A 27746-nucleotide genomic window follows, 5' to 3' on the forward strand; every position below is an offset into this window, starting at 1 on the left:
GTTGCATTTTTGGAACGCGGCGCTCAAAACCAAAGCTCAACTCATTCTATCTTGGCCTTGGCATTTGCATTTACGGCATTTGCCAATCAAGGTACCAAGATATATGCATTTACAGGTAGTGACAGTTGCACAACAATAAAATATTGAGTTCACTATCTGTCAAAATCAGTGATTAGTGCAACTCTCATTTTGTGTATGTTACTAGTTCGCGCCATTTTCCGTTGTTTGTATATGTATCGTTCTTAACTAAAATACACACACAACCAAAACACGTTGACAGATAGTGTATTTCGCGAGAAAAATTTGTACTCAGCTGTCAACGTTACACTACCTGGTAGTTCTGTCATGCAAGGCACGTCGCGCAGCGCTATTGCGTACTTATGCGTGCATGTCCAAAAAAATTAAAATAGGTGTTGTTTGTGAGTTACACTACACATGCATCTGATGGAATAAGTTAACCAACTCATAACTTTGAACGGGTTTCAGGGCGCAAAACATATGAGCTAAATATATTTCTGTTCAAAAATTGTTTTGCAATCCGTAAATTATTCACCATTTCCATTGAAATTAACTTTGAAAATGATATAAATAATTTGATTTTTAGAAATCCGTGTGAAACAAAAGACGCATGACATGTAACCCAAAGAACGTTTGTTGGCGCATCTGATTTCTTAAGTACGCATAAGTGCTTGAAGTATGTACATCCACCTTTAATTATACATGATGAATACATGGTACAATTAAGAGGTACCGCCCATTAGACTGGCAAATCCCGTAGATTGAAATGTCAAAGTGGTTTTCGAAATAAACTTTGTTTTACAATTTATCTTCTTCAAATGTGTGTTATATTTAGATTTTCATCATTATAACATTGTTTTGTTATAATATATAAGTGCATCCTGTGATGAATAGTATTTAGACAAACCCAGGATGCACTAATAAGGTGAAACCATGAGAACTGCTAAGCAACTTTTTTTATTTTTATTTTTGGCCATGCGGCAGATACAGACACTGCGTTATTTTTGATACAATGCCAGGCAGTGTGGATTACACATTAGAAGCTCCGGATAGAATATCAGTGCAAAGTTGCACTGCTAAGTTATCGATATCATGCAATAATAGATAATAAGAACCGATTATCGTGATTGCACTATATAGTAATAAAATAAAACGCAGCTAAATGTCATACCGACGATTATTATATCTTTTCAGACAGCCAGGCTATTAAATCTTTAGGGAACGTTTGTTGTTTCTAATTCAAAAACAACCTTCATCTATCGCAAAAATCTCAACGAGTTGGTTGAACATTTCAAAATTCAGCTATTCTGGGCATGACATAATTACCAGGTAGTGTAACGTAACCACGAGGTGCACTGTCTGTCAACGAGTTTTGGTTGTGTGTGTGTATTATAGTTAAGAACTATGACACACACAAACAACGAAAAATGGCGGAACTAGTTACATACACAAAATCAGAGTTGCACTAACCACCGATTTTGACAGATAGTGTTCTCAATATTTTGTTGTTGGCCAACTGCCATTACCTGTAAATAAATATATCTTGATTCGGGGTCCAAGACTACAGCGACACCACAGGTTATTGAAACGCAGACGAGCTTTCGCGATACTAGAAAATATCTATGGTATGTCCTCCACAGTTTCTGCTTTCCATTCAGGTAGTCTTGTATGCCGAATTTTATCCCAATCCGCCTATGTTCTATTTAACCGAGGGGCCACTTCTGCAGTATTTTCTCCAAGGCTGAAATTAATATAGCGATGATCATACGAGAAGCTTTGGTCATCCAACAGTTCCCAGTCACATATCCTTCCGTTGGCATTCGCACAATGAAGCTCTTTTACTTTGCAGAAACAGTTCCAATCAGCAACGTAAGACATGAAATGGCATCTCCGAATCGTGCCCTATATATAGGTAAGCCAACCAGTAATGAGACCTATTAATTTTAAGGCTGGCTACTACTGAATCTTTAGTGCTTAGCGACGGAAAAAGAAAAACATTAAGACTACTCTTTGCAAGAATATAGGCTCTATGTCTCCCATTCTCCGTACTCTTTATCCACAATTCCCGTGGATAAGAACAATCTCAAATCCTCCTACCATCCTTTAAGCGGCCTTACAATGATAGAGATTTATCTGCAGAAACCGGACCATAGACAGGATTAAGAATTTCCACCACTGTTGCGTCAGTGGTGGAGTTATTAAGAGACACTGAAAAAACCAAGGCAACATTTTGATATTTTTTTTAAATTAAACTATTCATGTAACGGTGTCCTATGGTATATTAGTATTTGTATGTTTTCTTTATATCTCGTCAAGCTCTTTCTCCTGAGTCCTTAATCATTTATATCGCTTAAAGGTTGGAGAAGCGGAAAGTAGTCAACTATGATACCCTGCATGATACAATTATGAGGTAGCGTCGTTAACAAAGTTGTTTTAGAAATTAACATTATTTTACAACTTATCTTCTTCAAATGTGTTTTAAATTTGTATTTTCATCATTATTAAACTGTTTTTTTTTTGCTTATGTGTGGAATATCGGATCAAATAGAAATCTTTTTACGGTTTTAGAAAAAATCTCAGCTTTTAAGCTTTTACCATTTAGATGTAGTGCAAAATCAAAACAAATATACAAAACAAGTAAAAGCGTGCTAAGTTCGGCCGGGCCGAATCTTATATACCCTCCACCATGGATCGCATTTGTCGAGTTCTTTTCCCGGCATCTCTTCTTAGGCAAAACAGGATATAAGAAAAGATTTGCTCTGCTATAAGAGCGATATCAAGATATGGTCCGGTTTGGACTACAATTAAATTATATGTTGGAGACCTGTGTAAAATGTCAGCCAATTCGAATAAGAATTGCGCCCTTTGGGGGCTCAAGAAATAAAATAGAGAGATTGATTTATATGGGAGCTGTATTGGGCTATAGACTGATTCAGACCATAATAAACACGTATGTTAATGGTTATAAGAGAATCCGCCGTACAAAATTTCAGGCAAATCGGATAATAATTGCGACCTCTAGAGGCTCAAGAAGTCAAGATCCCAGATCGGTTTATATGACAGCTATATCAGGTTATGAACCGATTTGAACCTTATTTGACACAGTAGTGGAAGGTAAGAATAAAATACGTCATGCAAAATTTCAGCCAAATCCGATAGGAATTGCGCCCTCTAGAAACTCAAAAAGTCAAGTCCTTATATCTGTTTATATGACAGCTATATCAGGTTATGAACCGATTTAAACCATACTTGTTGCACAGTTGCTAAGTATCATAATATATCAAAACATTAACCGATATGGCCCATTTACAATACCAACCGACCTACACTAATAAGAAGTATTTGTGCAAAAACTAATAAGAAGCATTTGTGCAAGCGGATAGCTTTACTCCTTCGGAAGTTAGCGTGCTTTCGACAGACAGGCGGACGGACGGACATGGCTAGATCGACATAAAATGTCACCACGATCAAGGATATATATACTTTATGGGGTCTCAGATGAATATTTCGAGTAGTTACAAGCAGAATGACGAAATTAGTATACCCCCATCCTATGGTGGAGGGTATAAAGTTGTACTCAGCTCCATCAACGCAAACTGGTCCATAAATTTTACTAAGAATCTTTCTCTCAAACACTTAAACCTGCCTCGTCTGCCTTCACTAGTACCCATCTTTCAGAACCATATAACAAAAACTGCTAGTATCATTGACTTGTATAGTATAAGTTGCGTCTGTCGATAGATGGCCTTGTTTCTTGTCGTCGTAGGCGAGTAGCAGTAACTCCTTTGTGAGTTGTGTGCCATACCTATTCACATCTGTATCTCACATAATCTTCTCCACTCAGAAAAAATATAGTCCAAAATTAGACCGATTAATCGACCGAAATATTTTGCTTTTATTATTTTTGACATAGAAATTCGACATTTTTTGTATCACGGCAAGTGATTGGTAAAGAAGGCATACGCTGAACATATTTTTAATTGTACTAATTAAATAGTTTTTTAATAGTATAAATTATAATCCATATCTAATGCGAAAAGAAGTGCGAATGAGTCAAATATATGTCTAATCACATACAGAATCAAAGTAGCGAGGCTAGAACAAAAAAATATCAAAAAATTGGAATATTTTATTATATTTTTAAAGTAAAACAAATTTATTGTTAAAAATGTTGCGTTGAAATAATGTAATGCAGAAAAATGTCGGATGTTTACAAATACAACATTGTAAAATGTAAGCGTGGTATTTATAAATACATATCATTAATATCATCTTATTTTATTTTTCAATAGCCGAACCGGTCCCGCTCCGCTGCGCCTTCTTTAACTCTCTAATATATTTTTAAGGTGGGGACACTTTGCCTTGAACGTGGGTATCGAATTCTTGCCTATGTCCGTCTATGACGCAGAACGCCGAAACCTGGCGAGAACATCGGACAAAATTTAAAGCGGTTATCCCCTCTAAATGCTGGCGACATTTGTGAGGTACCATGTAATGCAGTCATGAAAAAAATTCTCCCCAAAGAGGTGTCGCACTGGGACACGCCGTTCGGACTCGGCTATAAAAAGGTCCTTATTATTGAGTTTAAACTTGAATCGGAAAGCACTCATTGATGTGTGAGAAGTTTGCCCCTGCTCGGTTCCTCGGCAAATTTTAACTCTACTCCCAAATGCCTTTCTTTTGAGTCCTATATTACCGCATTGGTAAATATTTCCGGTTTAGGTGATATTTCGGGGCCCTTAAAATAAATTTAACCTTCGTGCTCCGTGGATTGGACGCCAGGTTCTTTGTCCCGAAAATGAGTATCAATTTCCTGAAAATCAATCAATATGCATCTCAAAAGCTTTTAAATATGGCTGTTCAATTTAATATCAAATTCGTTTTTTTCTATGAAGCACCTTTTGTTTGAGCTCTATATTGTCTTGATTAGTCTATATATCCATTTTGCGGATATTGGGTGGCCGACGAGGCACCCGACTCCAACAATAGAAACCATATTTTGTATTTGGTGACTGTGAGGGTGGAAAAAAAAGAATCGCATTACCCATCTTCGAGATATTGTGTTTTTAAAAATTATGGCAATGAGAAGTGCTTTTTAGGGGAGGGATGGCACCTCAGACATTTCGACTCAAATATGATATGGATATCAAATTCGTGCTCCACTCTTTAATCCCTTCAATCTAAGCTCCATAGGGTGTTTGGGGCTGGGGCAGCCACCGGCACTTTGCCCTGAATATAGATATCAAATTCGCCCTTTATTCCCAACAAATACTTTCATTTGAGCTCCATGAAGTTCAGTTTAGGGGGTGCTTTAGGGCGTACTCCTAAACGCTTGGCTCCAAAATAATAGCTCCCAAATACCCTCCATATAGCCATAGTCGGCTAATATGCCCATTTGGGGGTGGGGTAACCTCCCATTGCATGGACCTGCAACCTCCCATTTGCCATATTTGTAATCTACTGCCGAATACTTTTCATTTAAGTCACATATTGACATGAAAGTCGAATATATCTCTTTAGAGGAGTTTTGAGGTTGGGGCGGCCCGCTGGGTACTTGGACTAAAATTTTTATACGATATTCGTTTTTGAGTCTCCAATACCTTTCATATGATTCCCATATTGTGAGGGTCCGCCCCTATCCGACATCTAAAAATTATATAGCCTATGTTTCCTTCCAGCAAACGTACACAATCTGTAAAAATTTTGAAAAACGGTTAAGCCCTTATTGATTCTGCGGAACAAACACACATTTGTTTTATACCCTTATTGTCCCGATCGGTCCACTTTTGATTTTGGGTGGTGTTTTTGGTATAAGGGGAGGGTCCGCCTCTCTTCCGATATCAAAAAAATTATATAGGCTGTGTTTCCTTCCAGACCAACCTACACCAACTGTGAAAATTTCAAGGTAATCGGTTTAGCCGTTTTTGAATATATACGGAACAAACATACAAACACAAATTGATTTTTATACCCCTGCACCACCACTGTGGTACAGGGAATTATAACTTTGTGCATTTGTTTGCAATACTAAGAAGTAGAAGAGCTAGACTCATTGATAAGTTTTTTAGATTCGATTTAGCTATGTCCGTCTGTCTGTCCATGTATTTTTGTGATCAAGGTACAGGTCGCATTTATTGTCCGATTGCCATGAAATTTTGCACATGTCACTTCTTTGGCCCAAGGACGAACCCTATTGATTTTGAAACAACAATTTTGGTCCGATCTTTAAAAAAATTAGCATATATATATTTCATCCCATATGGACTTTTAAGGCAGCAGAAGCCACAATTTTGGTCAGATCTCTTCAATATTGGGAGTGAAATATTATATTTGACGTCCCAGATTAAGATATTACTCCCATTAATATCTATTATCCGATATGGTCTTCTAAGGCTGTAGAAATTCCCAATTTTTGTTCTATCGTAAGAAAATCTTACAAGGTTCTATTCAATATTCAGATTTGAAGATAAGTTCTTTGTATTAAAAGTAGTACTTTGACTAGGTAGTGTAGGGTATTGTCGGCTCCGTCCGACTTTTGCCTTTCCTTACTGGTTATATATAAGATTTGCTTGATGTAGCTCTAAGGTAGAGTAACATACTATGCGCGCGCATTAAAACCCGATTTAATTTCAACTCTGCAACCAAATCCCACAGAAGCAAAGCACAAAACTTAATCAATTTTTAACTTTGCTGCCTACAAACACTACTTCACGTATGGCAACGCAGAATTAAGTTAAAAATTTTTAACTTTTGCGCGTAACTTTTGTGGGATTTGTTCGCAGAATTGCATTTTTCATGCGCGCATAGTATGTAACTCCACCTTTAAAGCTAGATGGCTGGGTGTGTCTATCAGCAGCACGGTCAGTGAGGGGTACGATGGGTCGGTTTGCGAGCGGCCACACCTTAATACGGAAGCACACTCTAATACATGGTGGGTCACGCAGATTGGTGGCTCAGAGGCACATCCCCATACACGGTTGGCACTGATTGGTGGATAGGAGCCACACCCTAATGCATGGCACTGTTCGGGTTACCGACATTCACGGCACGAGGATGCGGAAGATCACGCTGTTGCGGAACAAGAGACATTCGAGCACGATAAACAAAAGGACCACACCCTAATAAACGATATGACACGCGGTTGGTGGATAGAAGGCATACCGTAATACGCGGCCTTGTTCCGGCTCACTGGGTATAATGGATGATGAGGCAAGAGTGCATTCCTTGGACATTAAACGGGGTTTTGGGCGCGGTGGCTAGAAGACACACCCTATTATACGGCACAATATGGGGATTGGTGGCAGCGACGCACACACTGGTGCACTGTTCGGATTCACTGGGTGACAGCTCGAGGAGGCAAGATAGGGCACTCCTATTATACGACACAATACACTTGGTTGGTGGCTAGGAGGCGCACCCTAATACACGGTACTGTTCGGGTTCACTGGGGAACGACACGGGGAGGTGAGAGGACAATCCCTTTGCTAAATAATAAGGTTCGGGGCGATGCCAGATAATAAATGCGCCTATTATGAGCAAAAGACCTTAAATCAAATGATCGCTATATATATGGCAGCTATTTGAAATCTGGACCGATCTGAGTCGTGTTGAACAGGGATGTCGAGGGGCCTAGCACAACTCACCGTCTCAAATTTCAATGAAATTGGGTAATAAATGTGGATTTAATGCGCCAAAGCCTTAAATCGGCAGATCGGTCCTTATGGGGGCTATATCAAGAGGGGGCTATATCCGATATAGCCCATCTTCGAATTTAACCTGCCTATGGACGCACGGGCGAACATGCCTAAATCTAAGTCTAAGATTTTTACGGCGATCAAGAAGGTGGGAAATTGATATTTCGATGTGATGCAAACGTAATAACAAAATGAATATACCCCCATTCTTCACATATCTTCATTATTATCACATGTCAAATACGATTTTTGGCGAGTAAAATGCGTAATTTGTCCCATAGCGCTTTGGGTTTGGGTATAAAAAGTAGCGAGCTCAGAAAAATGCCTGAAGTCTTTATTTGAGTCGATAGTACGGTCCATATAATTTAATGTTTGAAGATTATTTCTTCGGTATCTCACGAATAAATGCTTCAATGTTGTCTTCCAATGCTGCAATTGAGGAGCGCTTATCTGTATAGACATGAGCTTTAACATAGCCCCACAAAAAATAGTCTCAGGCGCTAAATCGCACGATCTAGGAGGTCAATTGACTGGTCCCGAACGTGAAATAAAATGTTGACCCAACTTGCCTCTCAATAAATCCATTGTTACGACGCCATTGTAAGACGATTCACGGTTAAATTGTAGACCAAACTGAAGATGTTTGACAGTGAAACAACATACGAAACGTGCGTAAGCTGTTTAAACCAGTGTTGCCAAAAAGATAATAGCTAAAAAATCACCCTTCACATACATAATAACTGTTTATGTGAAAATTGCCCTTCCAGTTAACTTTCGTCATGTAAGTCCATTGCTTTTGTTACAACTTACCTTCTTCATTATTTTCCTCCGCAAACGAATTGTGATTAGCTGTAGGTAATAATTAAAAATTCTTGACCTCGCCAAAATATTTGAAATATTTGTTTATTGTATATCAAGAATGAAGTAGACAGAGAAATGACTGCGATAAAGCGGGTTTAAAAATCGTTTATCTAGTTGCTGTCACTTTTTTGAATATATAAAAGGGTTAATTAGGTTTCCAAACCGTATTGGGGACGTCTATTTTTTTAATAAACACATGCATATGAAATGACCTCAAGAAAGACAAACACATTGAGAGAGTGTAAAGAACATCAGGTCAAGCGGCGGCCCTTAGTTTCGTGCGGATCTTCTTATCGTTAGGATGCGGACCAATGCGGTGTCCCCACTTGTTTGCGGTATTGTTTTGCTACTGGGTTTTAATGGCTCTTTAGCGCAGTTGCGAAATGTAACTTTGCTTGAGTTGGGAATCGATGATTTGGATTACTTTGATCCTGAGATATACAATGTGAACGGGACACGTATAGTTGGGGGCAAAGAAGTGGACATACGTCAGGTGCCGTGGCAATGTGCTCTTTATTATTATGGATATGCCATTTGTGGGTGCTCTGTAATCAGCGCGGATTGGGTTTTAACGGCTGCCCACTGTGTGGAAGGTGGAGGGAGGTTTTCGGTTCGTGCTGGTTCATCTTGGATCAACAGGGGTGGCCAAATTCGCAGAGCCCGCAGAGTTATCATCAGTTCTGGATATAATCCTTACACCTATAATCATGATATCGCTATGATTCGAACGCGGCGAAGGTTTAGGTTTACCCGCTTTGTACAACCCATTGCGCTGGCAAAGCGTGGAAGGCGTTTACCCCAAAGGTACTTCGTGAGTGGTTGGGGTACTCTAAGAGAGGGTGGATCGACGCCAAGACATTTAAAAGGCGTTACATTACGAAGAGTAAGTCGTCCCAAATGCAGAAGAAGATATAGGGACGTTGTATATATCACAAAGTACATGATTTGTGCAGCTGCCCCTGGAAAGGACGCATGTCAAGGTGATTCTGGAGGGCCTATGGTACGACGAGGAATACAATACGGCATTGTTTCTTTTGGTATTGGCTGTGCACGGCCCTACTATCCAGGTGTCTATACGAATGTTCGAAGAGTAAACCGATGGATAAAGAAAGTTTGTAGACGTTGGGGAGGACAGAAGCCGACATTCAAGTAGTATAAATTTATTTTTTTTATTATTTTCTTAAAGTAATTAATTTGAATTCCGTCTTAAAAACCCCAAATTTTATTTGCATCTATGACGCATGAGATAAAACTTGACTACATATTGAAAAAATTGTGATCTCATATATTTTGCAATTTAATTTTTCGTTTTAAATTCATTTTAAACTTTTGAAAGTTCCGACCAAAATGTTAATAAAAACTGTGTGAAAAATAAAAAAAAAAAACTATTAGTAACACTTAATCCTATTTAATAAGTCAGAACGAAAATTTTTTGTTGTTTCGAGCTTTAATGATGTGTATATTTAATTCTTAATTCGATATCCCACCCGTTCCACACATGACGTCGTCTAGAATTCTGTTCCGATTGCAAATACATCAACCAGTTTTAATATAAAACATGTAAGGACGGGCTAAGGTCGGGAGAGCCTGCTAAGTCGTCGAAACTAATATTTGCTTAAATTTGTTATGTAGAATTTCGACCAAAATCCGCACATAATGTAGAACCCATCGAGTAAATTGTTGTGCAAATTTTTGAGACGATCGATTGATAAATGCGGTAGCAAAGACCTTTAAAGTAAAAATCGGAAGACGCATATATATGGGAGCTTTATCTAAATCTGAACAGATTTCTATGAAATTCATGAGTCGTCAGAAGTGTTATAAGAGAATCCTTCGTGTCACATTTTGTGAGGATCGGTTAACAAATTACTTAATTATTCAGTATTAGCCAAAATCGGACCAAAATATATATGGGAGTTGTATCTAAATCTGAACCGATTTGTATGAAATTCTATAGCAATACCGGGAGTCTTTATCCTTTGTGCCAATTTTCATGTGATTTGGTTAATAAATGACCAAATTATTGCAATATTAGTCCAAATCGAACGAATACGTTTTGTGGTGGAAGTCACAGAAGCAAGCGCAGTTCAAAGTTTTGAGAAGATTGGATGATAAATGAGCTTGCAAAGGGCCTAGACGATAATGATTTTGTCTATATATATAAACCGACCATGGGCCTTGACTTCTAGAGGGCGCAATTCTTAAAAGATTTGGCTGAAAGTTTGTATGAAGTGTTCTGGTATGACTCTCAACAACTGTGACTAGTATAGTCTAAATCGAATAATAGCTGCCATATAACTCGATCTCCCTATTTTCTGAGCCTCTGTAGGGCGCAATTATTACTCGATTTGCCTGAAATTTTGGTGGTGATATTTTAATTGTAGATGTACTATTTATTCTCATATTAATCCTTCGTTTTGTTTTATTTATATATTTCGAATTTACACTTCGCTAATACGTACATAAAGGGTGATTTTTTAAGTGCTATAGGAAAGTTAAAAAATACATACAATTCAGAAAAATACATGTATTTTTTATTCGAATCGATAGTGCTGTCAATATAATGTAATGTTTGAAGATTATTTCATGCAAATGTTGACCGTGACTACGCCTCAATGGGTCCATCCGCTAAGTCCGATTTCGGCATATTCTTTTCAACATTTGGGCCGGTATCTAATGAATAAATGTTTCAATGTTGTCTTCCAATGCGTCAATTGAAGCGGGCTTGACATAGCCCTAAAAAATACTTTAAAGGTGTTCAATCGCATGATCTAGGCAGCAAATTGAAAGGTCCCGAACGCGAATGCGTACATCAGACAGTTTGTGCGACACTGAAATGGTTTGCATGATTTCAGCTCTTACCTGCGTGTGTTGCTGACGTCTTTTTGTCGGCGGCACATACATCTGCATTGCTCTGAATGGTTTATAACGTTGCACATGACGAGTTCAAAAAACACCTCCATTAAAGATAGGTTTGGAATTACTGAGAAGTTAATGAATTTAATCAACTCTGTTACAAAATTTGTCAACATAAATCTATTTTTAACAATATTTTAAGTTAAAACTTCTTTTTCAATTAAATTTATTCAATAATACTCAAATTTGGGAAGTTCGTAGACTTTTTTTGAATGAATATTCATTCAATTTGAAGAATATAGGTTTGTATCAAGCGTTGCACTTATGTCCCATATTGTAACAATCGGTCTTTATGTCTACTTTACTTTCGAATACCTTTCATTTGAGTCCAATATTGGCATGATTGCTCAATATGACTGTTTAAGAGTGTTAGGTTTTTGAAGTCAACATTTTAATGACCACATTCATAATCTACATCCGATTACCTTTCATTTGAGTCATATATTGTCTCGATTGGTCCACTTTTGTCTTTGAGTGGTGCTTTTGGGGTAAGAAGTCTGTATCGTACGAACAAACTTATTTCATAAACCCATAATAAACAAACATACGAAGATACAAACAAACACAAATTTATATATATAGATAGAAGAGAGCTAGATAAGAAGATTAGTAAAAACTAGAACAATAATCACTTTGTGCCTTAAAAAAATAAAGTCTTCTTTTGAATTTAAATACAATCGAATATAATCATAAATATTTGTGCTTAAAAAGGGAACCAGGGGTTTATGTAACACATCTTTTCAAATTTTATCAAAATCGGATAAAAAATGAGCCTTGTGTGCCCTCAAGAAGTGGTATACAACGTCGTTTAATTGATTAGATCAACAGTTCTAAATAATTTTGAACGATGTGTGAACGTCTTGTCGAATGTTTTTTTTTCTAATTTTTCTTCCGAAAGGTTGGAATTAATTCTGAACTCCGTGTTTGATGTTTTTTGAGCTTGTTTTGTATATATTAATTTGTTTGAACCGTTAGGAATTTTTATTCCGACAGTTCTGTTGGAATTCGTAACGTACTTTGAACTTTGACGGATTTATTTTGGGTTCTTTCTGCTTATTTCTTTGTGGCACATATTTTTAATACCTTCAGAAATGAATGATAACTGATCTCGTCGAATGTTTATATGCTTGCTTGTTTGCATATTTTTGTTTGTGAACCGTTGAAGGCCACCGTAGCAAGAGACTAGCATGCTCGCCTATGACGCTGAGTTCCTGGGTTCGAATCCTGGCGAGAGTATACATGCAGCATAGGATGGATTTTATTACCAGTACTTTACTTGTTTATTCTTTTATGGTACTTTGAAACTGTCTTTTTATTGTTGTTTGTTTTAACCTCTAGGTAAAGAATGTGTTTCTTAATAATATCTTAAATATTGTTGGTAGGAAAGCATGATTTCATTAAATATGAGATGGATGGAAAAAAGATAATTAAAAAAATTCAGTTTTAGAGAGGGGAAAGAAGAAAAGACCGATTATGTTGTTGTGTCTTCATTAGGTTAGGACAGGTCGAAAAAGGGTGCGGATATTAATCCGCCCCATGCCGCTATGGACATACACCTAGCTGGTTCGGATCCTTACCCCTTAGAAGTATTATAACATTATGTCATTGTGGTCATCCATAAGAGTGCCTGGAAAGTGTTGAAAATTTTTACATAATAGGTAGTACCTATTCCGAGATACAGATATTGTTCTCTGCCCAACGGTAACATATCCTTATTTGTTTACCCTTATGCGTTTCAATGAAAAAATCAATTCAGTTTGTTGATTGATCTCTGTATGAAGTTTCGGAAGGTACATCCGATTTCTATACGAAATTACATCAGAAATCTTACAGAAGGTACGTCCGATTTCAATACGAAAATACTTCCGAAATTGTTTACAATTCTTTACGAAATTTCGGAAAGAACATCCGATTTCAGTACGAAATTACTTCAGAAATCGTTCAGAATTCTTTACGAAGTTTTGGCAAGAAATTTCCCTTTCCAAATTTCTCAAGGTTTTTTTCAGAATTCGTTCCGCTTTCTCTCCGAAACTTCGACGTTTCGTTCTGAAAACCAGTCAACCACTCTATATAACATTCGCAAACATTTCGTTACCATTTCGGATCCGAAGTCGGAAGAATCATCCGAAGTTCTCACAGATTTAGTTACGATTTCGTAACGATTGGTTTGCTCTGAGGCAACAAAATAAAAAAACGATATTCCGCTGCACACTAGTGTTGTCGTGTGCAGACCTCTATTACGTAATCATTAACGACAATTTGAGTCCACGAACGGGAACCCGAAGTAATTTTCCATCACAAGTGATAGTTTAGGCAGCTATGATCGCCGATGGCCGCTCTCCAATAGTTTTTAATGAGCCGGCAAAGTCAAAGTAAATGCAACTTGTTGTCTGGAAAACATTTTGGAAGCTGCTTTGGAGCCGGATGTACGCAAACGGTTGTAGACCATGGATGTACCAACATGACTTGACACCGTCACATAAAGAACATGTAAACCAAGAATGGCTTAAACTTATGATCCGCACTTCATTTCGTTCACACAGTGACAGTAACATCCGATTTTAATACAAAATTTCTTCAGAAATCGTTCAGAATTCTTTACGAAGTTTCGACAAGAAATTTCCCTTTCCGAATTTCCCAAGGTTTTTTTTCAGATTACGTTCCAAAACCGGCACGAATTCGTTTCGAAATCATGTCAACCACTCCATATAGCTTTCGTAAAGATTTCGTTATCATTTCAGATCCGAAGTCGGAAGAATCATCTGAAGTTCGTACAGATTTCGTAACGACTGGTTTGCAGACAGGCAACTAAATAAAAACGATATTCCGCTGCACATAATCATTTAGGACAATTTGAGGCTACGAACGGCAATCCGAAGTGATTTTCCATCTCAAGTGATGGTTTGGGCAGATATGACCGCCAATGGCCGCCCTCCAATCGTTTGTAATATACCTGGCGCCAAAGTAAATGCAACTTATTGCCAGGAAAACAGTTTGGAAGCTGCTTTGGAGCCGGTTGTATGCTAACGGTTGTAGACCACGGAAGTACCAACAAGACTTGACACCGTCACACAAAGAACATGTAAACCAAGAATGGCTAAAACTTATGTTCCACACTTCATTTCGTTTACACAGTGGCTGGCCAATTCGATGGATTTTTCTATTTGGGCTATTTTAGAGAGCAATGTAAGGACTAAAAGTTATGCCAGTATGAATGTGCAAAAAAAAACATTGCACGGAAATGGGCCAAATACCGGGAGATTACATTCGTGTATCTCGTTTTTTGACCGGGCAGCAATAAGTACTTTCCAATTTAAGTTTCGAGATCACTGAGAAGCAACTTTCTGTTTATAGCTGAATGTGATAGGCGTTCTTCTTTACAGAGAAGTTGTTCATTAAAAAATTTGTAAGCGGATAAGTTCAGAACAAATTTTTTCTGATGTATCGCCAGGACTTAAACCAAAGCGTTCAGTGTCATAGGTAGACATGGTGGCCGATGTTTGTTGTTTAGTTTCTAGTTTCCAATGAAAACATGAATGTCTTAGCTGTAACGGAACATTTCACCAAAGCTTCGTACTAACCTTGACCCTTTTGATGACATCAATAATTATAATCGGAGTTACGTCTACGAGCTTGGCTAATCAGATATTGCAACTTTCTCCATTCAAAATATGACCAAATAAAACACGGTTAACATTCTGCCCTAAATTATAACTGTTACCCCGATTCGTCCAATATCTCTGCAATATGCAAATTGATATGACTGTTATAAACACATTTTTATATCCTCCACCATAGGATGGGGGTATATTAATTTCATCATTCCGTTTGTAACACCTCAAAATATTAGTGTAACACCCCATAAAGTATATATGTTCTTGATCGTCATGACATTTAAAGTCGATCTAGCCATGTCCGTCGGTCTGTGAAAAGCACGCTAACATTCGAAGCAGGAAAGCTAGGCGCTTGAAATTTTGCACAAATACTTCCTTTTAGGGTAGGTCAGTTGGGATTGTAAATGGGTCCATGTTTTGATATACGCCCAGAGAAATGTTGATACCAAACGGTATTGATAGTAAAGCAACACCGTATGGTAACAAAGTGATACCGCATGGTATGGATGAAATATAAAATGATTGGCACCGTTTGGTATTAGCTTAATTACAAAACTGGTATTGCTTTCAATACCAATCTGTTACTGGCTTTTGTACCAAACCGTTATGGAATTCCTAATGAATCATAATAAAATACTATTGAAAATAATTTTAATCTTATTTTATTTCGACTATTTATGTTAAAAATTACAATACAAAAAAATGTGACAACGTAACAAACCACGACTCGATTGTATTGTACGAATACACCAACGTTTTATCACGTTTTTGATATAGATATCAACCATAAGGTTTGTACTATTTCTATTTTTACCGCTGAGTATTATTTGAGTATTTGAAAAGGAATTTACGCACACAAATTGTTTTAAAAATTATGTTAAATTAAAACAAATATTTTATAATGGCGTCAACATTTTAGGTACAAAGCCAAACAACACTTTTGAAGCGGTGGCAAGAATACAAATTTGATGCCGTCAATTTTTTATAGCCTGGTATTAAATTAATATCAAATGGTATTAAAAATATTTTCTAATAACGCAAACAAAATAATACCAGCAAGGATTGGCAAAGTACCGTCCTTTTTCTATCAGTGAAGCTGCCATATAAACCGATCTCCCGATTTGATTTCTTGAGCTTCTAGAGGGCGCAATTCTGAACAGATTTGGCTGAAATTTTGCACATCGCGTTTCGTTATGGCTTCCAACATCTGGGCTTAGTATGGTTCATATCGGTCTATAATCTGATATGGCTGCCATATAAAAATATCTCCTGATTTGGCTTCTTGAGCCTCTAGAAAGCGCATTTACCGCCCGATTTGATTGAAATTTTGCACAGTGACTTTTTCTATGACCCTTAACATACGTGCTAAATATGGTCCGATCTCATTATTTTACTTCTTGAGCGTCTAGACAGCGCAATTCTAATTCGATTAGGCCGAAATTTTGCGAAATGACTTCTGCTATGTGTCAAATATGATTTGAATCAATTTATAACCTGATATAACTCCCATACAAACCGATATCATGATTTTACTTCTTGAGCCTTTAGAGGGCGTAATTCTTATCCGATTTGGCTGACATTTCGAACAGTGACTTTTTCTATAACCTTAAACATACGTGTAAAGTATGATCTGAATCGGTCTAAAATCTGATATAGCTCCAATATAAACCGATCTCCCGATTGTACTTCTTGGCCCTCTAGAAGAAGCAACTCTTATCTACAATTTTGCGATCCATGGGGGAGGGTATATAAGATTCGGCTCGGCCGAACTTAGCACGCTTTTACTAGTTATTCATATCTATGCTCCGATTATTCTTTATTCGGTTATTGGGAGCGCGACTAATTTATGCTATGTAAATATAAAGTTCATAAAAAAAGAAATTACCAAGATAGATCCACAGCCCTATTCAGGTTTGGATTTTCCATTTCTCTTTTAATTGTCAAATGATGTTAATCGAAATTGATTTCTGTCATTTGGATGGGTATTATGTTGTTATTTCAAACTGATTTCGATATCTTGATTAAGCTTTCTTCCAGTGCTTCGCCATTCGTAGAAGTTCGGGTTTGGCGTTAAGATGCCATCAACAAAACTTCCTGTGATTTTAGCGGCCATTATAGTCATTTATATTCGTAGCAATGGTGCAGTGTCTGCGAATACTAATAAAATGGAATCGACTGATGCCAATTCCAATATGTCCAAACTAAGTAATGCAATCGAAGTGGAAAAACGAATGCCTGGAAACATGTATCAGATATCGGGAGGCAGGTTGTTGGAAATCAAGGAGGTGCCATATCAAATTGCCTTGTTCCGAAATAATTTTTTTATTTGTGGTGGTTCTATATTGAGCCAGGATTGGATTGTCACAGCTGCCCATTGTGTCTATGGAGGCGGTCACTTTGGCATACGCGTTGGTTCCGCAAATAGTGGAAAAGGTGGTCAAATTCGTTTTATCAATACTGTCGTCATTAACGGAGGCTTTACTTCGCTAAATCTACAGAATGATATAGCTATGCTTCGTGTCGATAAACCCTTTATTTGGTCGTCAAGTGTTCTGCCTATACGACTCGCTGCCAATAACACCAGCATACCAGAGAAATTGTTCGTCAGTGGATGGGCCAGTGTTGGGGAAAACAGTAAGCCAGAACTTCATTTGCGGGGAGCCACATTGGAAGTCGTTTCGAACAAGGAATGCCGTTCGGCATATAAGAAAAAGTATTCTATAACGGAGGACTTGATTTGTACAGTGGCAACCGGAAGAGATGCCTGTCAGGGAGATTATGGCGGACCATTGGCCCACAAGGGTGTATTATATGGAATCATATCATTTGGAGTAGGATGTGAAAGTTTTCATGTTCCTACTGTCTACACAAGTGTGCATCGTCAATATCGATGGATAATGAATGTTGCACGTCGTTATGGAGGTCAGGAACCTATGCTTGCGCAGCATTTATTAAGGGGCCCAACGAACGAAAAACCATAGGCGTTTATTTTTCTCCCTCCAGATAGCGAATTTGCAAAATAAGATAGGCAAGAGAATTTCAATAACAACACTGATTTTATGTGAAATGAACTAACACAAGTAACTATAAAATAAAATTCTTATATGTGAATAAATTAGAATTTTCGTCTTATTTATGTCTCTTAAACATGTTTGGTTTTGTGATTTTCTTTGATTTTTTAGCTATTATCTTGTTGGCAACACTGGATTAGACGGATCATGCGTTTCGTGTTTCGTTTCACTGTCTTCTTCAGTTTGGTCTATAATTTAACCATGAACTGTCTTACAAACGAACAACTCCTGCAAATTATTGAATTTCATTATCAAAATGAGTGCTCTGTTAAGAAAGTTCATCGCGCGCTTTTTCCATTGAGCGACGAAGCTCAGTTTTGGCTCAATGAATACGTTAATAAACAAAATTGTCGATTTTCAGCCAGAAGCATTGGAAGAGCTACCAGAAAAAGTCACAGCTTGGTGCGGTTTATGGGCTGGTGGCATCATTGGACCGTACTTCTTCAAAGATGATGCGAATCGTAACGTAACTGTGAATGGTGAGCGCTACCGTGAGATTATATCCAAAATGCAAGAGCTTGATTTGCATGACATACCACATGCCACATGCCACGCAGCACTCGTAACAATGGCCTTATTGAGAGTTGAGTTCGGTGAACATTTTATTTCACGTTCGGGGCCTGTCAATTTCCCGCCCTGATCATGCTATTTAACACCTTTAAACTATTTTTTGTGGGGCTAAACTATTTTTTGTAAGCCCGCTTTAATTGACGCATTGGAAGACAACATTGAAGCATTTATTCTAGAGATACCGGCCGAAAACGTGGAAATAGTATGTTAAAATTGGACTAAGCGGATGGACCCATTGAGGCGTAGTCACGGCCAACATTTGCATGAAGTAATCTTCAAACATTAAATTATATGGCCCATACATGCATTTGTCTGAATTTTATGTGTTTTTTTTTTGGAAAACTTTCCTATAGCTATTATAAAACCGCCCTTTATAATACCCACCACCGAATGATGAGGGTATATTCATTTTGTCATTTAGTTTGCAACACATCGAAAAATCCATTTCCGACCCTATAAAGTGTATATATTCTTGATCGTCGTAAAAATCTAAGACGATCTAGGCATGTCCGTCCGTCGCTACAGTCTTAAAAAAAAAGAGATATTGAGCTGAAACTTTGCATAGATTCTTTTTTCCACAGGCGGGTTAAGTTCGATGATGGGCTATATCGGACTATATCTTGTTATAGCCCCCATATAGACCGCCGATTTAAGGTCATAGGCCCATAAAAGCCACATTTATTGCCTAATGTCGCCGAAATTCGGAACAGTGAGTTGCGAAAGGGCCTTCGACATCTTTCAGCAATTAGGGCCAGATCGGTCCAGATTTGGATAAAGCTGCCATATAGACCGATTTCTTGATTTAAGGTTTTGGGCCCATAAAATGCGCATTAATTGTGCGATGTCGCCGAAATTTAGGAGAATGAGTTGTGTTATGGCCTTCGACATCCTTCTCCAATTAGGCCCAGATCGGTCCAGATTTGAATATAGCTGCCATATAGACCGATCTCTCGATTTAAAGTCTTGGGCTCATAAAAGGCGCATTTATAACCCGAATTCGCTGAAATTTGACAATAGCAGTTTACTTTCTTGAAAACTTTTGCAGCTTCTGCGAGGAAAAAAAGCCTCATTGTTGGAGGTGATGCTAATGCACATCACCAGATATGGAGAAGTTCGGATATCAATGAAAGGGGTGAGCTGCTTATCGAATATAGCACAAGTTGCAATCTGGTGATTTGTGATAAAGGGAATAAACTGACATTTATTTCCAGGAACAGGCAGAAGGTACTAGATGTAATCTTTATATCGCAAGACATTAGTGGAAGGATATAAGACTGGGGAGTGTTGGATGACCACAGCTTAAGCTGCCATTAGACGATACTAAGACATATCAGCTTTCACTTTCTGTATTCATTAGACTTGTCTTACGTACGTCGAATACGAATAGAGCGCGCTATAATGGGCATGTATTCTCATATGTATTGTACTTTTTTATAGCATGTATCTACATGTATTTTCGTTGAAATAAAAACTCGATTTGATCGAAAAAGTTTCATATTTATTCCAAAATCCATTTGTTATATTAAATTTTTCATACGTATCACACGAGTTGCTGTTTTTGAAATTACATATTACATATCTTATGATCTAGGGGCAGCTTTATCTGATCATCATTATATTAGTTTCAGCCTTGGAGAAAATACTGCATACTGTGGTCCCGCGGTACACATTTTGCACGACTATCCCTTCGAGACCAGAAAAGGAAGTGGAAACTGTGGAGTTAAATATAATGGTCAAGCGAGTCATTCAGGGCCGATTCGACCACGAAGGCCCTGAATGACTCGCTTGTGTCAGCATGTTCTAGTGCCAAGCCAAGGGGCAAACAGCGACCGCCATAGTGGAGCCCAGAACTGCTTGGTCTAAGGAAGGGCTGCAGAAAACTCTTCAACAGAGCGAAGGCCACAAAGGCACCACACGATTGGGACGTCTATTAGGCTGAGCTGAGAAAATAAAAGGGCGAGATGAGAAAGGCTCAGAAAAAATCCTGGGTGGAATTCTGCAGCTGAGGTCTCAGAGCTAAGGAAGATCCTACGCAAGGACAATGTCTAGTGAGGAAACACTAGAGCTTCTCGTTGACACACATTTCCCGGGAAACTCTCCAGCGAACAACGTAGCTCTAGAAGAGGTTGTCACTGGCATGCATTCGTCGGAGGTTATCATGAAAATTGTGTCTGAGCCGAAAATCCTTTGGGCGATAAGAAATTTCGACTACTTTAAGTCGCCAGGCCCTGATGATATATCATCGGTTGAATTTCAAGCTGTGTCCGATAGACTGGCTGCTTGGCTTACGGAGATTTTCTATGCTTGTATCAGCATGTCGTGTATACCTGTGGTATGGAGGGACATAGGTTATTTTCATTCTGAAAGCAGGAAAATCTAACACGAAGGCAAAGGATTTTCGTCACATTAGTCTGTTATACTCTATGCTGAAGAGTCTACAGAGGTTGATAGAAACATATCTTAGGGCAAAGATCCCTGGTGATCGCCTATCTCGGCAACAGCATGCATATGGTAGGGGCAAGTCCTCTTAAACAACTCTTCACCACCTAGTTGCCTACATAGTGTTTTATCGATGTTAAGGAATTTTTTGTCATTGATGGTGCTTTCAATAACGTAAAACTTGCGTTAAGCTAAAGGAACCGGAGTTTATACTCATCAACACTACCGTAAGAAAGTTTTTAATAACTTGCTAAGAGATGCATTGCGACAGGCTTGAGATCGTAGATCTACAAAGAGGAACACCTCAAGGAGGTGTACTGTCTCCTCTAATTCGGAATATAGCCGTTAACAATATATTATTTTATCTAGAAGAAAAATGTGTAAAAGTGGTCACGTATGCTGATGACGTGTCTTTTGCGTTTTGGCGGAAGTTTCCCAGCACTCTTAGAGATATAAGTACTTCAGGAAGCTCTACGTGCGACAGCGAAGTGGGATACCGAAAGTGGTCCAAGCGTTAGTACGTGCAAGACAGAAGTGGTTCCTTTCAGCAGGAGATACAAGTTACCTACAATGGCACCTGTCATCTTGGGAGGAGAGAATGTCCAATTAAGAACATACATAAACGTCTATACGAATGGTTCCAAACTAAACGACCAGGTGGGTTTTGGGGTGTACTCTCAAGAACTTGGACTGGTCATATCGAGAAGATCACCCGACCACTGTTGTGTGTATCAAGCGGAGATCCTTGGAATTAACGAAGTGGTGGAATGTTAAAGATATAATGTCATAATGACGATTGACATTAATATCTTCCTAAATATCTCTGGGGAACATACTTCTGAATTCAAGAACCGCTCTCGTCTGTCGCAAATCTCTAAACGAAATGGCTGAACAGTTCAAAATTCACCTGTTCTGGGTGCCAGGCAACAGAGATATCCCAGGAAATTGGAGAGAATATAAGCTTGAGAGACATTACAGGGGAACAGAAATCTGTGAGTATTCCTCTAGCGACATGTAAGTTTCGTTTTCAGATTAAGGCCAAACGGCAACGAATGACAGATGGTTACAAAGAAGGAGGTTGTGATCACTCCAAAATTATGTTGCCTAATCTAGACATGACGTCTCAGTCATTGTGTCCGTCATGACAGGTCATTATCTGATCGGAAAACGCGTAGACAGACTGAAGATTGCAAGAAACGACTTTAACGGAAGCCATGAGGACGTCTATGAAGAATAAACCATAGACCATATGCTGTGTGTGGTTTCACACTGGCAGTCAGAAGGAGTTCCACGTTAGGTTCTCATTTCTTTGAGAACTTGTTGGATTTAGCGAATGTGATTATTCGCAAGTTGTTGGGTTTTTAAAGAGATCTGAATGGTTCAACGGTGGGAACTAGAAGGCATCTTCCTTCTCCTATTCCTGTCGTTTAACAATGGACGAAAACGTCTAAGTGAGTCTGACGGCAGCCTGCCACTTCAACCTCATCTAACCTTATCTTTAACAAATTATGGAAAGCTTTAGAAGTCAAATGGCTGTGGTTTCTAATCCGCCCCTGCCCATGGGGAATGTCGAACGGCTGGTCATCTTCCCCACATGCCCTGTCACTTGCCGCACATATTCTATATAAGTGCGTCGGTATTCCTATTTCCTCATAGGAAAACGTCTGCTGATACATATTAGCAAACAATGTCTGCTTACTGCTATTAAACGGCTTACGTCAGAATAAGAATCTATGACAATTGTGTGAAACAAAATAGCTGTCTGTTGAAAGAAAACACGAGTGTGGCGAATGAAGGATCCTTAACAACACGAATGCACCCATGGCTGCTGTAGCTCAAATTCGCATGGAGCATAACCGTTCATCCAAGGCACACTCCGCGAAATTTGTTAGTAAAAATGGCCAAAATGTTTGCTGTAACAACAAAATGTATACTGCAAATGGGACACTGTAATTTTTTGCTAAAGTAGCAAACATTTTGTGTGTTTCGTATAATGTGGATTGTCAAATGACAAAAATACTTGTACCTGTATATTATATCTTATCTTTTAAATTGAAAGGTTCTAAGAAAGCTATTTTGCTAAATGTTATTCAATTATATACTTTTTTCAAAATATCAAATAACAGCTGACAGAATGTCTGCTAAATCACATTTATGCTTTTAAACTATATATAAGCGCCTAATATTGCAAAAAATGTACATTAATATAAAAGAAATGTCTTAAATATCGGTGAGATGCTCAAGATTTTGAAACAGTTTGCTTCAAAGCTTGGTATAATTAAGAGGTAGCGTCATTATCACAACAACAAAAATTTACCCTCAAACTACCTTAAGTGGCAAATGCCGTAAATTGAAATGTCAAAGTGGTTTAAGAAATAAACTTTGTTTTACGACTTTTCTTCTTCAAATGTGTTTTATATTTGTATTTTCATTATTATAATACTGTTTTGTTGCTTATGTGTGGAATATCGGATCAAATAGAGCATTTTTTTAAGATTTTAGAAAAAAATCAAAGCTGTGTTATAACTCCTTTGACATTTAGATTTACTACAAAACTAAAACAAAAATAATAAAATTGTACTCAGCTGTTCGCATGACCTTACCTTTTAAGTGGATCCTGGCTTCAAAGGTTAAAATTTTAAATCAGCAGACATGTGCCAATATCAGCAAATTTATTTTTCTGGGTGTAGGCTTCTTCTCATAAACTGAAGTAACCTTTTGTAAATAAATGAGCAGTAGTTGGGTGTAGGCTTCTTCTCATAAACTGAAGTAACCTTTTGTAAATAAATGAGCAGTAGTTGGAGTAACTACATTGTCAAAGAAAGTGTATAAAAAAGTGTATTTTCCATAAATATTTGAATTAAAAAACCAGGAAGCCGACCTAGCATAAATATGGCGGTACTAGCATGAAAATAAATATTTTATTGAAAAGTGGGAACCTTCGTAAAACGATCACAGTGAATTTGTAAATATGGAAGAATTTGGTCACCGATATGTAATACACACAGGCTGGAACAGTGAGGTGCGATCTGTGTGGTGTTCATTGCTGTCACGAGAGCGAGCTACCGGGCGCGTCCACAGGTTGCGGATATTGGAATGCTCCATACGGAGTAATTGCAACGGTAATCCCAGACAATCAGCGGTATCGAGCGGAGAGTCGCAGTGGGAGACCGGGTGGCATCAGCTCTTGCACAAATACTGAGTGTCAATGATGCTCGATATGACAAGGCGAGTTATTGGCGCCTTTAAAAACCAATGGCCACACTGTACCCGCGGCGATCGGTCCTTTGGACCGGAACGAGCTTGCTCACATACAGGAGTTTGACGAAGATCGCAACCTCCACATGAAAATGTGGCTACAACAACAACAATACTTTCATTTGAAAGATCTTAGTCCAACCAATATATAAACCGAGCTAGATTCTACCGAAGACCACTAAGCGCAGGTGTTAGCATGTCAATATATGACGCTGAATGTCTAGCTACATCAGGTAATCGACCTATTCATATATATTTGGCACGTATGTTGAAAATCATAGGAGAAGTCGTTGTGCAAAATTCCAGCCATGTCAGAGAAGAACTGCCCGCTCCATAGGCTCGAGAGTGCAATCGGGAGATCGGTTTGTATGAGAGCTTTATCAGGTTTGAGGCCGATTAAGAAAATACTTAACACGTATGTTAGAGGCCATAGAAGGAGTCATTATGCAAAATTTCACCCAAATTTGATCAAGATGTATAATCGAGAGATCGGTTTGTATGGGAGCTATATCACATTTCAGATATTTCGACGTAAATATAAATGCTCAAAATAATAAATATATCTTAAATTTCATCAAAATCGGTTAAGGGAATCGAGGTTCAGGCTTCAATGGTTTAATTTGTAAGCTATCGTAGCAACTATTGTTTGTCAGTTTAGCAGTTATATGTATCCAATACGATGGCAGATTATGCAGTTAAAACAGAAGATTTTGCTAGTCAAAATAGTAGACTGAAATGTTAGCTAAAACAACAGCCCTATTATTGTTAAAAAATCAGTCATGTCTGCTTTCCCATTTTCAGCATACAAAAACTGTTTTTTGAACAAACTTTTTTGCTGTTGTGACCGTGACCAAGAAGCTAGCATTTCCGCCAATGACACCGAACGCCTAGGCTCTAATGCGTGCGTGAACTTCAGAAAAAATTTCAGCGATGGTTATCCCCTTACTAATGTTGGCTATATTTGTGAGGTATCCTGCCATGTTAAAACTTCTGTACCAAGTGGTGTCGCTATGCGGCACGCCGTTCGGATTCGGCGTTAAAGAGGAGGCCTTATTTCATTGAGCTTGAACTTTAATCGGACTGCACTCATTAATATGAGAGAAGTTTCCCCTGTTCCTTAATGAAATGTTCATGGGCAATTTAGTAGAATAACAAATTCCGTTGGGTGTATTGACCCCATAGGATTTTCGTCATATTTGATTATATCGCGATGTTACGACCTGCTCCTATTTTCTATCCACTCTCTTGCCGTCTTAAGTCTCATTCCTTGGATTGGAAAATGTACCTTTTGTTGTCGAGGTTTTTAACAATGGTAAATTTCTTAACAGATAAACTGTTATTGCTCTAATTTAGAATACATTTTACCTCACACGCATCTTGTTTGTTTTTATTATATGTAATAATCTACTTCAACTACGAATATAACTATGCTATAACAACTTTAATCCAAATTTTCACGATCACCATAGTTCTCATCTGAAGCTGGGCTTTCTTCCACCCCACCGATTTACTACACTTCTAATCCAACCATTCATTTGTCTGACATTGGTGTAGACAGAAGGTGGTAGTGTACATTGAAGTCCCATTGAGACAATTCCATACTGAATCCTTCGCCAAACCATGGGTCCTCCAGAATCACCATGGCACGCATCGCGGCCGGGACCACCAGCACAAACCATATTCCTTGTAATAGTAATACCAACACTTTGATAAAGTTGACTGCACTCCCTGCGGCTATATTTATTCAATGTCACACCACGGATACGATTTGGAACAGGGCCTTGGTAGAATTGACTACCCCAACCGCTTACATAGACTTTTGCTGGCAAACCCCTTCCATTTTTCGCCAGTGATATTGTTTTGACCAACCGACTAGTTCGAAAATGTCTGTTTACCCGGATCATGGCGATATCACTATCGAAAGTATTGACATTGTATAGTCGATGCATAACAACAATCCTTGCCGTTCGATACTGACCACCTCGATTTAGGAATGATGAACCTGCCCGCATAGTAAAACTTCCACCATTCGCTATACAATGAGCAGCTGTCAAAACCCAATCCAAGCTTATTAATGAACCGCCACATACAAAGTTTCCATTATTGTAAAGGGCGATTTGCCATGGCACTCGTCTTATATTTATGGCTCTTCCTCCTATTATACGGGTTCCATTGATGTTACTAGCATGTGTTCCCTTAACGGAGTAATCTTCGACATCGCTTGAGTACAGTCCAATAAACGTGCCATTACGCCTATGTGCAGCATTTAAGGTGATATCTAGAAAAATGAAACTGATGAGTATAACTTGCAGCCACATCTTTTCAAACCGACGTCACTTTTGAAACTGTTCAGCGAATGTAGTATTTAAAAGATTCTCTATTTGGAAACCAAAAAATTTATTTACATTTAACTTTATTGTAGAAATTTAGTAAAGATCTCAATCCAAAATATACATATGCATGGATCTCTGGTGGTCATGATGGCAATTTTATGAGTTTGCAAATTTGTTGTTGCAAAAGAATGCAAATATTAAATCTTTCGCAAAAGATCCATAAATGTTGGACAATATTATGTATATTTTAATAAAAAGAACTGAAGTCTAAACATTCTGTGGCAATTTCGAGTGTATGGGTGTGCAAGAGCTACACTCAGAAAAATGCTTATCGTTAAAGAGAGTTTGTTACCATATATATCTTAGTTAAAGACATTTACCCACGTGCAGTTAAAAAATTTTTTTTTGGGAGTTTAATGCTATGGCTTTGTGCCGATTGAAAGCAAAGTTGTAGGGTTTTTCAAAATATGACGTTTAGTGAGGTGAATAATTTTGCAAGACAAATTTTGACGTTTATAAAGAAGAGTTTCATGTTGCTAGTTGTGAATAGATACGCAAATCTAATTAAATTTGCGAGCGGCGATTACTAGCCGCTTACACAAACATATTTATTTGTTTATGATTTTGTTAAATATTTATTTTTTCACATTGCCATTTGGAAAAACAAAATGTTTTTATTTGAGACATTTGCATGTTTATAAAATCTTGGCACAATAAATTCATTAATCCAAAGAGACTTTTATCTGTGAACAATACCCAAGCATTTAATTGTTCTTATTGCAAGTTTACCAAACAATTGCTTCTAGGCTAGTTATGAGTAATTATCGATAAATTTTGATGATTTAAAATAGCTTGGTTTGTTTCTGTTCAGGCAGAAATGTCAAAAAAAATTTGTATAGTGAGAAAGTTAACGTTTGGCACAGCAAGATATAATTTTTTTCTCAACATTGTAAAAAAACACCCTCTACGTCA

The 27746-nt window shown here is 38.0% G+C and overlaps 3 protein-coding genes across 3 annotated transcripts; 2 read left to right on the forward strand and 1 right to left on the reverse strand.

Moving 5' to 3' along the window:
- Positions 1 to 1900: 1900 nt before the first annotated feature.
- Positions 1901 to 18167, forward strand: LOC106093158 (trypsin beta-like). Its single transcript, XM_059367723.1, has 2 exons — positions 1901 to 1930; positions 17130 to 18167. Exon 2 carries the CDS (start codon positions 17179 to 17181, stop codon positions 18082 to 18084), a length of 906 nt encoding a protein of 301 aa, XP_059223706.1. The 5' UTR covers positions 1901 to 1930; positions 17130 to 17178; the 3' UTR covers positions 18085 to 18167.
- Positions 8875 to 9726, forward strand: LOC131997191 (trypsin alpha-3-like). The gene has a single exon (XM_059367714.1). It carries the CDS (start codon positions 8875 to 8877, stop codon positions 9724 to 9726), a length of 852 nt encoding a protein of 283 aa, XP_059223697.1.
- A 7709-nt stretch (positions 18168 to 25876) lies between the features above and the next one.
- Positions 25877 to 26916, reverse strand: LOC106093157 (trypsin delta-like; the record flags this gene model as incomplete). The annotated part of the gene is made up of 2 exons (XM_013260174.1): positions 25877 to 26719; positions 26847 to 26916. Coding segments are annotated over 2 exons (876 nt in total), but the record flags the coding sequence as incomplete, so codon positions are not given.
- Positions 26917 to 27746: the final 830 nt, after the last annotated feature.

Source organism: Stomoxys calcitrans, chromosome 1, assembly GCF_963082655.1.
Source record: "Stomoxys calcitrans chromosome 1, idStoCalc2.1, whole genome shotgun sequence".
In the NCBI taxonomy this organism is placed as follows: Eukaryota; Metazoa; Arthropoda; class Insecta; order Diptera; family Muscidae; genus Stomoxys; species Stomoxys calcitrans.

Bases quoted from the DNA above. Each gene is read 5' to 3' on its own strand.
- LOC131997191 (XM_059367714.1), top strand. From the start codon at position 8,875: ATGCGGACCAATGCGGTGTCCCCACTTGTTTGCGGTATTGTTTTGCTA.
- LOC106093158 (XM_059367723.1), top strand. From the start codon at position 17,179: ATGCCATCAACAAAACTTCCTGTGATTTTAGCGGCCATTATAGTCATT.